Source organism: Lissotriton vulgaris, chromosome 6 (assembly GCF_964263255.1).
Source record: "Lissotriton vulgaris chromosome 6, aLisVul1.2, whole genome shotgun sequence".
NCBI classification, from domain to species: Eukaryota; Metazoa; Chordata; class Amphibia; order Caudata; family Salamandridae; genus Lissotriton; species Lissotriton vulgaris.
Window position 1 is genome coordinate 595,499,674 of NC_141694.1, and position 15,155 is coordinate 595,514,828.

Sequence of the window (15,155 nt, forward strand, 5' to 3'; positions counted from 1 at the left end):
GGCTAAGATGCGCACCATGGCCAAAACAGTGCTGTGTTTTTAGTGAAAACAACAGAGTGGCAATTACATCTTTTGTCGCTCTTGTCCTGGCTGGGAGTGGGGGTCAAGGGGGAGCGGCTCTGAATAAGCCTCTAAGGCCCTCCCTCCTATTCCGGTTAAAAGACACAGAGGGGCAATATTTACAAGTCCGTACGCCACATGTTTGCCGCCGTTGCGTAACTTTTGTGACGCAGCAGCAGCCCAGGGTTCCGGTGCAGGAACGCCTTGGAAAAGTGGCTGATTTCACTCAGTCACTTTTCCGACCCCGCTGCGTCAAAATCTGAAGCAGGCGTAAGGAATGCAAAAAACACAGTTGATGGACAGAATGTATAACAATGTCATACATTCACCCCAGTACAAGGATCTGGGCCTAAATCCATCGTTTTTATGCACTCCACACCACCCTGGGTTAGATACTGGCTATATGCAAATCAGCTCTGACCCTGTGCCCCATGGAAACAGTCCAGTCCGAACTACCAAGCCATGTCTTTCCCAGACCGGAGTCAAGCATCCAAGGACCGGTTTCTGGCTATCAGCCTTCATTCAGCCTGGATAGCTTGACTCCAGTGGTGTGGAGAGCCTGGGACTCACGTCTGAGTATACCCAGCACACTCGTGGTGAAAATTGCAAAAAACACAGTTGATGGACAGAATGTAGAACAATGTCATACATTCACCCAGTACAAGGATCTGGGCCTAAATCAATCGTTTTTTGCACTCCACACCACCCTGGGTTAGACGCTGGCTATATGCAAATCAGCTCTGACCCTGTGCCCCATGGGAACAGTCCAGTCCGAACTACCAAGCCATGTCTTTCCCAGACCGGAATCAAGCATCCAAGGACCTGTTTCTGGCTATCAGCCTTCATTCAGCCTGGATAGCTTGACTCCAGTGGTGTGGAGAGCCTGGGACTCACATCTGAGTATACCCAGCACACTCGGGGTGAAAATTGCAAAAAACACAGTTGATGGACAGAATGTAGAACCATGTCATACATTCACCCCAGTACAAGGATCTGGGCCTAAATCCATCGTTTTTTTGCACTCCACACCACCCTGGGTTAGACACTGGCTATATGCAAATCAGCTCTGACCCTGTGCCCCATGGGAACAGTCCAGTCCGAACTAGCAAGCCATGTCTTTCCCAGACCGGAATCAAGCATCCAAGGACCGGTTTCTGGCTATCAGCCTTCATTCAGCCTGGATAGCTTGACTCCAGTGGTGTGGAGAGCCTGGGACTCACGTCTGAGTATACCCAGCACACTCGGGGTGTATATTGCAAAAAACACAGTTGATGGACAGAATGTAGAACAATGTCATACATTCACCCCAGTACAATGATCTGGGCCTAAATCCATCTTTTTTTGCACTCCACACCACCCTGGGTTAGACACTGGCTATATGCAAATCAGCTCTGACCCTGTGCCCCATGGGAACAGTCCAGTCCGAACTACCAAGCCATGTCTTTCCCAGACCGGAATCAAGCATCCAAGGACCGGTTTCTGGCTAACAGCCTTCATTCAGCCTGGATAGCTTGACTCCAGTGGTGTGGAGAGCCTGGGACTCACGTCTGAATATACCCAGCACACTCGGGGTGAAAATTGCAAAAAACACAGTTGATGGACAGAATGTAGAACAATGCCATACATTCACCCCAGTACAAGGATCTGGGCCTAAATCCATCGTTTTTTTGCACTCCACACCACCCTGGGTTAGACACTGGCTATATGCAAATCAGCTCTGACCCTGTGCCCCATGGGAACAGTCCAGTCCGAACTACCAAGCCATGTCTTTTCCAGACCGGAATCAAGCATCCAAGGACCGGTTTCTGGCTATCAGCCTTCATTCAGCCTGGATAGCTTGACTCCAGTGGTGTAGAGAGCCTGGGACTCACGTCTGAGTATACCCAGCACACTCGGGGTGAAAATTGCAAAAAACACAGTTGATGGACAGAATGTAGAACAATGCCATACATTCACCCGAGTACAAGGATCTGGGCCTAATCCATAGTTGTTTTGCACTCCACACCACCCTGGGTTAGGCACTGGCTATATGCAAATCAGCTCTGACCCTGTGCCCCATGGGAACAGTCCAGTCAAGCTATCCAGGCTGAAGAAGGCTGATAGCCAGAAACCGGTCCTTGGATGATTGATTCCGGTCTAGGAAGACATGGCTTGGTAGTTTGGGCTGGACTGTTCCCATGAGGCACAGGGTCAGGGCTGATTTGCATATAGCCATTGTCTGACCTAGGGTGGTGTGGAGTGCAAAAAAACGATGGATATAGGCCCAGATCTTTGTACTGGGGTGAATGTAAGACATTGTTCTGCATTCTGTCCATCAACTGTGTTTTTTGCAATTTTCACCCCGAGTGGGCTGGGTATGCTCAGACGTGAGTCCCAGGCTCTCCACATCACTGGAGTCAAGCTATCCAGGCTGAAGAAGGCTGATAGCCAGAAACCGGTCCTTGGATGCTTGAGTCCGGTCTAGGAAAGACATGGCTTGGTAGTTCGGGCTGGACTGTTCCCATGAGGCACAGGGTCAAGGCTGATTTTCATATAGCCATTGTCTGACCTAGGGTGGTGTGGAGTGCAAAAAAAGATGGATATAGGCCCAGATCTTTGTACTGGGGTGAATGTAAGACATTGTTCTGCATTCTGTCCATCAACTGTGTTTTTTGCAATTTTCACCCGAGTGGGCTGGGTATGCTCAGACGTGAGTCCCAGGCTCTTCACATCACTGGAGTCAAGCTATCCAGGCTGAAGAAGGCTGATAGCCAGAAACCGGTCCTTGGATGCTTGATTCCGGTCTACGAAAGACATGGCCTGGTAGTTCGGGCTGGACTGTTCCCATGAGGCACAGGGTCAAGGCTGATTTGCATATAGCCATTGTCTGACCTAGGGTGGTGTGGAGTGCAAAAAAACGATGGATATATGCCCAGATCTTTGTACTGGGGTGAATGTAAGACATTGTTCTGCATTCTGTCCATCAACTGCGTTTTTTGCAATTTTCACCCCGAGTGGGCTGGGTATGCTCAGACGGGAGTCCCAGGCTCTCCACATCACTGGAGTCAAACTATCCAGGCTGAAGAAGGCTGATAGCCAGAAACCGGTCCTTGGATGCTTGATTCCGGTCTAGGAAAGACATGGCTTGGTAGTTCGGGCTGGACTGTTCCCATGAGGCACAGGGTCAAGGCTGATTCGCATATAGCCATTGTCTGACCTAGGGTTGTGTGGAGTGCAAAAAAACGATGGACATAGGCCCAGATCTTTGTACTGGGGTGAATGTAAGACATTCTTCTGCATTCTATCCATCAACTGTGTTTTTTGCAATTTTCACCCCGAGTGGGCTGGGTATGCTCAGACGTGAGTCCCAGGTTCTCCACATCACTGGAGTCAAGCTATCCAGACTGAAGAAGGCTGATAACCAGAAACCGGTCCTTGGATGCTTGATTTCGGTCTAGGAAAGACATGGCTTGGTAGTTCGGGCTGGACTGTTCCCATGAGGCACAGGGTCAAGGCTGATTTGCATATAGCCATTGTCTGACCTAGGGTGGTGTGGAGTGCAAAAAAACGATGGATATAGGCCCAGATCTTTGTACTGGGGTGAATGTATGACATTCTTCTGCATTCTGTCCATCAACTGTGTTTTTTGCAATTTTCACCCCGAGTGGGCTAAGTATGCTCAGACGTGAGTCCCAGGCTCTCCACATCACTGGAGTCCAGCTATCCAGGCTGAAGAAGGCTGATAGCCAGAAACCGGTCCTTGGATGCTTGATTCCGGTCTAGGAAAGACATGGCTTGGTAGTTCGGGCTGGACTGTTCCCATGAGGCACAGGGTCAAGGCTGATTTGCATATAGCCATTGTCTGACCTAGGGTGGTGTGGAGTGCAAAAAAACGATGGATATAGGCCCAGATCTTTGTACTGGGGTGAATGTAAGACATTGTTCTGCATTCTGTCCATCAACTGTGTTTTTTGCAGGCGTAAGGAATGACGCAGCACAGCTAGTATAGGGCCCCCCCAAGCAGTGTTTAAGTTGTGTCGCGCTTGCGACACAACTCCAGCACTGCGTCACTTTTACGGCATCAGATGCGTCACGCATCTGTCTATACTTGCGCCATGGTGCACCGCATTATAAATGTGGCGCATCCATGGAGGCGCAAGAGGTGTCTGACGTGACCCAAAATAACTGGCGCATCCCTGCTGATATGCAGGGATGCACCAGTTATTGTAAATCTGCCCCAGAATACATAGTTTGACACTAGGGAGACCAGACTGACTGCCCACAGCAGGTTGGCAATCGTGTATTCGATCGTATTTTTAAAAGGGGTGACTGAACACAACTGCAATGTCTGACTTCCAAAATATATTTAGAGATACTAATTAGAGAGAATAGTTGTGAACAAATATTTTAGTCATTTTGGGGCACCACGGCGATTTTGTTTTACACGAGGGGACGCAGCAATAAAAGGACCACTGCTTGAACTGGTTGCATTTCTGTTCTTCCACAGCTAGACTGTTTACATGACCTCATGTACCTTAAGTTCCCCATGTCAGGTGTCACACACTCTTGTGCATTTATAACTGTAAAACAAAACGACAGTAACGACAATGCAAAGCAAAAAGCAACTTACAGCAACTTCCTCGCATCTTCTGAACTTCCAGTTCTACAGTCAACTTAGTCTACTGCACTGAAGGGCATTGCCCTTTAATTCCAGCATCATTTTGGATTTGTTGATTGCAAACTGGACAGTGACAAAGACAAACATGTATACTATACACTTGAATGTACAGTAGAAATAGTGGATTCATGGGCTTTTACCTGAATCGGGCACTGTATTTCCCCATCCAGATGTGAGGCACCAGGTGCCAGCTGCTGCACAGCTGGTTGGCAGAGCAATCGGAGAGACGAAGTGGTTGTACTGTGCCGGCTTGGACAGCTTGACCAGCATGATGTCGTTATCTTGATTCTGGGAGTTGTAGTTCGGATGCTTGATGACTTTAGAGACTTGGATGGCCTGCTCCGTGCTTTCGGTGTAAGTCGTGTCATACTCACCAAGGTAGGCTACCAAGGTGTTGGCTCTAGCAGGGAAAAACATGAATGGAGAATGAGTTAACTAAAAAAGAGATAGAGACAGAGTGGAAGATGGATGGACCGACAGCTCGTTTGGACCTATTGGGAATGTGCAGTCATGTAATTGTGACTGTATGTTTATGACAACTTCTGCAACTTCAAGTGAACTCTTATTATCGCATTCCAAATGTGGTAATAACCCACTACACCACAGGAAAGGCACAGCCGTTCCATCAGCACAATCTGGTGCAAGCTTTGCAGCTTTAAATGCTGAAAAATGCACAGAAACATTCTGCGTGTTATTCACTATTGAAATCCGCATTCGTTGTAATTTGTTATTCACTATTGAAAGCCAAATTTGTTGTAATTTGTTATTCACCATTGAAACCCGCATTTGTTGTAATTTGTTATTCACTATTGAAAGCCAAATTTGTTGTAATTTGTTATTCACTATTGAAGTCCTCATTCATTGTAATTTGTTATTCACCATTGAAAGCCGCATTTGTTGTAATTTGTTATTCACCATTGAAAGCCGCATTTGTTGTAATTTGTTATTCACTATTGAAAGCCAAATTTGTTGTAATTCGTTATTCACCATTGAAAGCCGCATTTGTTGTAACTTGTTATTCACCATTGAAACCCGCATTTGTTGTAATTTGTTATTCACCATATAAAGCCGCATTTGTTGTAATTTTAGTAATAACTAGTGCGGTAATGCTATTGCCACCTCGTGGTATTACTGCACTTTTCTTGACCAATTTCAAATGAGGGCCGGAAGGAGAGATGAAGTGACAGAAAGAACACTGTATAACATTTTTACATAAACTATTCGGAAATCGGCAACCATGTGGCCGCACTGTAAAAGTTATTGCTGTTACGCTCTTTCTTACAACAGCTCATAGACTACCAGATGCCTACATCTTGAACTAGGTATCATTCATAAGAGTCATACATGTCTCATTCCAGGAATAGCCACAATGAGTCAAAGACAGTTCTAATGGTAACTATGCTGAACAAATCAACTTCTCACCCTTTGGAAAGGTGCGCTACATACCCATCTAGGATCTGACCTTTCAAAGCTAAATACCCAAGAGACAGCTCACCTTCCAGGCTTAAGTATTATTAAAAATGAATAGACTATTGCACAACAGACAGCCAGCCTTCCGACCAGTAAGGGCACAGAAACCCCAACTGCTGACATCAGCGAATAGCTGCTCTTCTCCTTCAATGCTTGCAAAATGGGGATTTTGTTTTTATTTCACTTTTCTGTGGTCCATGGGGCAGTAGACCACAATATTCTATGTGATCTTCTGAGTTTCTAGAAAAGTGGGCTAGGTAATTGGTCAGTCATTTTATGTGTTCCATTCAGACTACATTCAATAACTTAAATGGAATCATCATCGGCTCTGACATCGAACGCAGGGTTCACCAAGACAGTCATAGCAGTATTTAACACTTACACGAGACATCTTACTTAGGTCATATCCCATTACCGACTGAATTTCCTCTGCATGCATTTGGAAATTCAAATGTGCATACTTTGGGGCTATTCCAGAGGTTAAGAAATGGATAGCAACAAGGAGGTAGCCAGAAAATGTAAATACCCCTCACTTGAATCATACGTCTTCTCACCCACCGAGCAATAAGGCAAGCAAACCCAACTCTCCTTAGGAATGTTACCATCACACTTTAATCATCCATCTATCCCTTCATATATTCACCAATAAATATCTCCACATATCTATATATACATGCATTCACACATCCATCCTTTCATATTTGCCATCTTTCCATTTATCATCTGTCTACTCATTTCACCCTATACCCTTGACCCTTTTGCTCTTGCATCTATCCTCTCATCCTTCAGTTTATCCACCTTTTTACTCTTCCATCCTAGCTCTCTTCACTTGACTGAAACAAGCACTCAAATCCTAACAAGCAGTTTCCTGCTTAAAAGGCAAATGGAAGGCACAACAAAATATCTCTTTTGCACCCCAGTACGACATACGGCAGCTTTGACCTTCCTCAACCTATCAGCAGCCTTAAACACTGTATCCCACCTCACACTGATCGAAAGACTCCACCACATCAGCATTCAAGGAGACACGCATAGATGGATTGCCTCTTTCCTCACTGGAAGAACCCCGAGGATCCATCTCCCACATTTCACCTCTGAACCCAAGGGGATCACCTTCGGCTCATCCCTCAGCCCCACGCTCTTTAGCACATATATGACCCCGCTTGCAAACATCCTCAGACCCCAAGGTCTCAACATAATTTCCTATGTAGATGACACCCAACTCATACTCTCACTCGCCGACGACCCCACCACCACTAGAACCAACTTCCACAGATGCATGACAAAAATCGCCGACTGGATGAAGAACACCTGCCTGTCGCTGAACACAGACAAGATGGAAGTACTGATCTTTGGTAACAGCAGCAACCCACGGAGCAACTCCTGGTGGCCATCAGATGTAGGACCCGCACCCATACCCTCCAACCACGCCAGGAACTTCGGAATCATCATTGACAACAAGCTAACCATGAAATCACAGATCAATGCCGTCTCCCCCACTTGCTTCCTCACTCAGCGCATGTTAAGCAAGATCTTCAAGTGGCTACCTTTACACAAGAGCTGCACCGTGACACACGTCCTCTTCACCAGCCAAGTGGACTACGGCAATGCCCACTATGTGGGAATCACTGCACACCTTCTACAAAGATTGCAGACCATGCAGAAGGCCGCAGCCAGATTAATCCTTGGCCTTGGTTGACGAACCCACATCACACCCCACCCCAGGAAACTCCACTGGTCCCCGTACAGAAAAGATTCCAATTCAAGTTGCTGATCCATGTACACAAGGCTCTACACAACGAAGGGCTTGCCTACATTGACCACCGTCTGAACTTCCATCAACCATAGAGAAGACTATGCTCCACCTTACTTTCACTTTCCCATAATCCCTGCATCTACTGAAGCAGAAGTGGAGGATGCTCCTTCTTCCGCATCGCAGCAAAGAGCTGGAACAGCCTCCCCACACACCCCAGGACCATCACCTCACCTCAGGAATTCCGAATGGCCCTCAAGACCTGGCTGTTCGAATAAGCTTCCGGGACCTGCCAGCGACCGGATACCCTATCAAATGATTAGCCATGTAGACACCCAAGGGCTTCACTAGTGATAGCCATTTAATCTATAGGATGAAAAATGTCTCTTCTCAGAGCCACATAATAAACCAAATGCAATGCACTCCAGAATTGGTTTTGCTTAATCTCTTCCAATCATCCTACATCAACCACGACTGAATTTCCATCTTCCCTTGAGACACCTGCGCTCCACTCCACTCGCCCACGCATACGTTCCCTGCATCCATCGCACTGCCAGCAGGGGCAGAACATTTCCCTACATCGCCGGCAAAGCCTGCAATAACCTTCCACTCCACCTCTGAACAGCACCCTCCCTAGCAGATTTCAGAAAGTAACTCAAGATCTGGATTTTCGATGCAGATCCCGCAACCTGAGCATCCAGATACCCCTTATGGGTGATAGTGTTGTGCTATTTAAATGACCTAATGATTCATGAAGGAATATTGTTCTAAAAGTCATATTTCCCTGCTGTGCTATACTTTGCAGCCTTCCTTTGTCCTGGGTCACAGTTAGAACAGAAAGAAGGCATGGGGGAAAACGTGGAGGAGACAACTGGGCAATGGCCATCATTTCATGGTTCAAATCGGCATATTTCGACAACTGATATATTGTACAGGAGAAGAGAAACACTCACGGCTGGTAGCAATGGGCGGCTGATACGATCCAGTACTGATTGATCAGAGACCCTCCACACCAGCGACCTCCATTGCACATGAAGTAGACCTGCCAGGGCGCGGTGCCCCTGGCGCAGTTGTAGCCGTTGACTACATCATTGATATCTTCAACCTTTGTCGGGTAGGCAGCTGCAAGCAGAAATGAGGGGTCAGACAACTGGTTCCATAGCTATGGGATCAAATCACTCATAGAGCCAGTAACTATCACTCTTACCTATGAACACTTCCACTCAGGATTAGAAACAGATCCTGAATGGTGCAGTAATGCCAAGCTCACTGAAGACCAAACAGTACTGATGATGCTAGGTTTGGCATTACCGCATCAGAGGTTGTATCATGAATGGCTGTGCTGGCTCAGTGCAGAGCAGAGCACAGCTTCATATGTATTTGTAGTGTGCAAAGGACACTACAAACTCGGGATTTCCTTGAGTTAGTGCATGAGCAGCAGACAGCAAAGTACAGACACAGAGAGAGGCAACATTACTAGTTTTTTCATCAAAGAACTGAGAAGAAAAATGCATATTATTGTATTGCCCTCCCTTTCTGAAGCATAAACCTGGAGATGTTTAGTAATACTGCTCCCATGTTATTAGTATTTCCAAGATGTGGTATTACAACTGCTAATTACAGGTCATTGTTACTGAGGTTAAAGATGTTACTGGGCCTAGGGCCCAATGTAGGTAATTCTAATTTACCACTTCCTAAATACCGAATCATACCGATTCGGTATTTAAGAAGTGGTAAATTAGAGGGGGGGAAATGTAGGTAAATCAGAATCGGTAAATACTGAATCGGTAATATTCGGTATTTACCGATTCTGTAAATACCGAATAGGTATCACCCATTGATTCCTATGGGCCTTGAAGCCCATAGGAATCAATGTGGAATACTGAATCGGTATTTACCGATTCGGTAAGTTCCGATTTTTGCAAGGGTGCAGGGGGTGTCACTTTGACACCCTCTGGCACCCCAATTCCGGACTTGTGTGCCATGTGGCACACAGACATGCCCTAAGGGCATGTCTGTGTGTCACATTGCACAGGTGTGCATGCACAAATGTGCATGCACACCTGTATTCGGTATTTTACCACCTAATAGGATTGGGTGGTAAAATACCGAATCTGACTGGCCTTTGGGACTCAGAAGAGTCCCACCTACATAGGGAAGTTACCGAATCGGTAAAAATACCGATTTGGTATTTTACAGATTCTGTAAATTTACCGATTCTGTAAATTTACCGAATCGGTAAAATAGGCCACCTACATCAGGAATGACCATTTACCGGTCTGTAACGGCCGAATTCGGCCGTTACCGGTCGGTAAATGGCCACCTACATCTGGCCCTTACTTCGGTAGTAATTGACAAAGCAATATTGTGAGATACTTTCATTGATAATGCATTTCCCCAATGAGATAGGCGTATTTTGAATAAAATGCAAATTATTAATTCTCCCATTAAAAGGTGCTACAGTCAATTGAGGTAGAAAGACCCCTCTGTTAAAATTGTATATAATAAAACACCCAGGAAACTGTGAGAAAGTATCAAAAAGTAATTCATTGAAAAATAGGAAGAAAGGGTGAGAGAGGATGAAGGTGGTGGAATTCAATGGATCTTCCCCATTGTTCAAGAGCAGTCAGGAAAATAATCCCCCAAATTAAACGAACAAGGGGGCATATTATCAAGAAAGGGCGTTACATTATCGCCGCTTTTATCGGCAAGAAACTGCCGATAAAGCGGCGATAATGGGCTTGATAATATGCTCTATGAATTCCAATCGAAGCCCATGTTAGATGTAAAGACATGTAACATGGGCTTCGATTGGAATTCCATAGAGCATATTATCAAGCCCATTATCGCCGCTTTATCGGCAGTTTCCTGCTGATAAAAGCGGCGATAATGTAACGCCCTTTCTTGATAATATGCCCAAAGTTATGGCCAAAAGTGTTTTTCAAACTACATTTACAAAGTGGACTCTATATAATGACAGTACCGCAGAAGTGAACACTAACTAAGCATCCAATATTTAGGTCTGGCCTTTGAGATAACTTTAGCTGTGTTGCCATATATTGTTTTTCCCCCAAAGCAATTGTATATAACATATATACAAAGAGGTATTGGTCAGCTGACTTGATCCATTAGTATGTTAAATGGTCACTCACATTTTGCTTCCACCCTCCAAAGCATAGGGCAGAGGTCCTCAAACTGTGGGATGCAGCCCCCTGTTGGACTGTGGATGTATTCCCAGGAGACCACAAATGACACTCTAAGTACTTGTAAATGAGTTTTCCAGGCTGCCTTTATTTACATGCAGGGTTGAAGTGCTTAAAAAGTAGAGAACTGTAATCCATACTGAGGTGGTGAGGTCAAAGGCTTACATAAAAAGAACCAAATATATTGTGTCTTATTGTTTCTTCACTTTTAGGTAACTGCATATAAAAAACACAAACCTTAACCCCTGGCCATCATACGTCATGGTGGGCATGTGCTAAAGATGGCCGGGGGCTGTCCAAACCCCGCCCGCTCATTAATTCTCCCGCACAGCGGGAGAATAATCACAGTGCGCAAGGGGTTAAAGGCAAGTTAAACTAAACAGCGGGAATGTAGTATACACTTCAGTTGGATAATGTGACCATTGTAGATGTCTGTATGTGGAATCAAAGAGCTAAAGATCTGAAATCTTATTGGTGCAGAGGGCAATCGTGACAAGTGTATTTATAGTGCTGCGAGGTCCCAGTCTGTAACAAAAAGCACTGTGAATATGTAAGTCATTATTTTAAAATTCTATTATATACAGTATGGTGCCACAAACTGATTTATTGTTTAAGATAAAACAAGTGCTTTCAAAGCATATATTTTAGTAACACGTAGACTGTACATAGTCCAAACATTGTTATAGTGCCTGTTAAAAGTACGTTTTCCAGGTGTCTGTTGATTATACCCTTACATTCATTCTCAAAAAGAATAAACCTCTGTCCCTGTAAATATTCAAGTGACTCCCTCGATTAAAGCCTTGGCTGGGCCCCAAGCAGCCTTTTCATTTCCTGATTAATCAAATGAACACATTGCATTCCTTTTAGGTAGCAGGCATCCTGGTAAGGAGTCCTGTTCCAGCTTTCTTTCCCTTCTTCGGCTTCACAGCACAGGAGACCCCAGACCCTCTCCCACTTCCCCTCCCTTCATTTTCACCAAGATGATTCTCAAGATCTACATTAACCATTTACGGTAAGTTGTTTTTTTAACAAAAAAAGAATGTAAAATTATAAAAGCATGTGCATGTTGTTCCCCATAGACCCTACCTACAGATGTCCTTCCAGGTGAAATGAGGGGGGCGATGGCAGAAAGGAGACCAGCAGAGTCCTATTGAGACCCCGAGCCCTGATAGTCCAGGCACCTGGGGCCTCAGAGTTATGTCCCAGGTGAAACAGGATAAGAGCAAGATCCATGCATAGTGTCGACGAGATGGCCCAGACGAGGGGGTGCTATGTGGGGGTTATTTATTTCATTTATAAATGGACAGAGGCAGCTTTCTCAGAGGGGTGATCTGAGGACGGTGGGGAGATATTGTTGCTCATTTAGGGCAATCACTGCCATTAGTGCAGAGGATCAGTATCACTGAGGCCAGGGGTGTGAGGGACCCCTGCACCCAAATCATGGCTGTATTATTAGCAAAAAGGAGTTTGGGCCTGGTTTTCTTGCTTGCATTAAGGTACAGGCAACCTGCGCTTAAACAAAGGGGCAAAGAGACTACTTCGGGCCTCAGACCTAGGAGTAATGGCCCAGTGGAATGGGCAGAGGAGACAGCCTGCTTCGCAAGGCTGTAGGCTACGTTGGCTCCATAGGTGCAGAGGTGTGAGGAACCAACCAAGCTGTTTTACTACCTTTCCTTGCTTACTTTAGGGCCCACTGCACCTTTTCTATGCCAGATTTGCTTTGGGCTTTGGACCTATGGTCCAAGGGAGGGGAACATTGAAGCAGAGGCGACACATTCACTGGGCCTCAGTGAGAGATGGCAGAGAGGGAGATGAAGCAATATGGGGGTCCTTTTATTTTAGAAATGGATGAGGAGACTGCTGCTTTGCAAGGCAATAGCTTTCGTTAATGAAGTAAGTGCATTGGCACTGGCACCCAGGGGGTATGAGAGGCCTGCTGCATCACAATTATGATTGTCTTACTTTACAAAAAGAGGCATGGGTTGGGCATGGGATCTCCTTTTCCATGCTAGCTTTAGGACAGAGGGCACCGTTGCCTCAAGGAGGGGGGGGGGGGGCATGGGGCAACTCATTTCTTTCTGATCAGGTAAGGGAGTCTGGTTCAACACTGGGGTGATGGCCAGGTATGGTGGCCAGATATAGTGAGGAAGGGGTGAAAGAGGCAGAGAGACAGGCTGCTACTCAGGACTGCAGCCATGGTTTGCTTTTGGCAGGGGTGAATTGGACCCAGGCCGGGGGCAGCTAGATTTAGAAGGGGGCACATGCAGCTGACCTTGCGAGCTTCCATGAATAATGCTTGCATTCCAGACTGCGGTTCAGTTCATTACCACGAGGCAGGCTATAAAACCATGTTTTCTTTGTTTTCTTTAGCCTTCCTCCGGCCCTTTATATCGGTTCAAAAACTGAACAGGCCCTTTAGGACAAGAGCCAAATGTGACTTCACAGGCTGGTCACTGCTCTGAGATATTCAGCAGGACGTGACCAATGAGCACAAAGAGGCCCCCACTAGGATCACCATTGAGAGGGGCAGATGGTGAAGGGGTGGAGAAGGAGGACCAGTAGGGGTGCCAAATGTAGTTGTGCCCACAGAGCTCTCTGAGTAAAGGCCAGCCCAGGCTGCTGCTATCATTAATGCAGCAATTGGACTGGGGCCCAGGAGAGTGACGGGCTCATAACACCCCAATTAAGAGGCATAGGGGCATATTATCAAGGGGGTTTATCTCCGCTTTTTTGGCTTTAAAAGCCAAGAAAGCGGTGATAAAATTATCTCCCTATTACCTAGCTGTCGCTAACACCAGTTAGCGACAGCTAGTAGGAGATAGCGACCATCTTGGGCCCCACTTTGCATGTCAGTGATATTTATCACTAATGACATGCAAAGTGGGCGTGCCAAGATATTAGAGACTGAAAACAGTCGCTAACATCGCTATCTCCTATTACCAACTTTTGGAGATATGCGCGCTACGCGCGAATATCTCCAAAAGCTAACACCTGCCCTGAGCAGTTCTTAGCCATGTTATCCAATGGTAGGTGTATAACATGGCTAAGAGCATTAGCTCGGTAATGCATGTATATCGCTGACTTTTCAGCGATATTCATGCATTGCGGCGATTTTTATCGCATTTGCGATAAACCTTGGTAATACCAAGGTTTATTTGCGGTACAATTCGCCGCAGCTCAGCGGTAAATTTTTGTCTCTAACCAAGCAATAGCGATAATTATCGCTATTGCTTGGTAATATGCCCCATAGAGTTGTTGGCCAATTTCTGGTTTTGTTCGATATATTTAATCTTCCATAAATCTTGCAATTATTATAGATTAACAACTACAGAAAAGATTTGACAGAAATGGTCACACCTCTGCCTCTCCTGTTCCCCCAAATCTTGCCATAAAAATTTGGAGGGAGGCCCGATTTAAAAACATCTCACTTGAGGGCACTTAGAGCAGAAAAGTTCCAAGACCTCTGGCTTAGGCAATGGCTCAACCCAATATACCCATTCGCTCCCTTCACTTTGAGAGAATGCACAAGTTTGCATATTTGTTGCACCTCGCCCAGGAATAGTTCCTTTCTCTTCCGTTGCAAAGCTGGTTCAAAGAGGGCTTTTTTTATTTCTCGTTTTTTTATTAACTTCAAATACCTGTTGTTTGTTTTGCTTGCACTCCTTTCTTAAGTTTCGGTCGTAAATGTGTAAATCTCTAGGCAACAATGTAGCTTAGTGCTATTGAGTAATTGGTTATGTGGCAATTTATTCTTCTCTCCTTCAAAAATGAAAATAAAAAAAATGTGTGGCACAATTGAAAAGCTTGTTGTTTAGAAAACATCACTAGTAAAACAGCTCCATGCGTAAAGTTTATTTTGAAATCAATATTGTTATTGCAATTATAATGCAGCCACGCGTAGGTGATGGCACATTTCCTTTTTGTCTTTTTATTTTTTTGTGGCATGTGCTTGAAATGAAAGAAACAGAACTATCCACTGCACCAGCTTGCAAAGAAAAGACATACTGGATTT

General features: G+C 45.4%; 1 protein-coding gene across 1 annotated transcript in view; it reads right to left on the reverse strand.

The window, feature by feature from the left end:
* LOC147707757 (trypsin-3-like) overlaps window positions 1-15,155 on the reverse strand; it is a 40,512-nt gene that overhangs the window by 23,442 nt on the left and 1,915 nt on the right. Inside the window, exons 2-3 of the mRNA XM_086926609.1 lie at window positions 8,894-9,062; window positions 4,858-5,117 (exon numbers count right to left, since the gene is read on the reverse strand). Coding sequence (XP_086782735.1) covers window positions 4,858-5,117; window positions 8,894-9,062 — 429 coding nt within the window. The remainder of the gene's footprint in view (window positions 1-4,857; window positions 5,118-8,893; window positions 9,063-15,155) is intronic.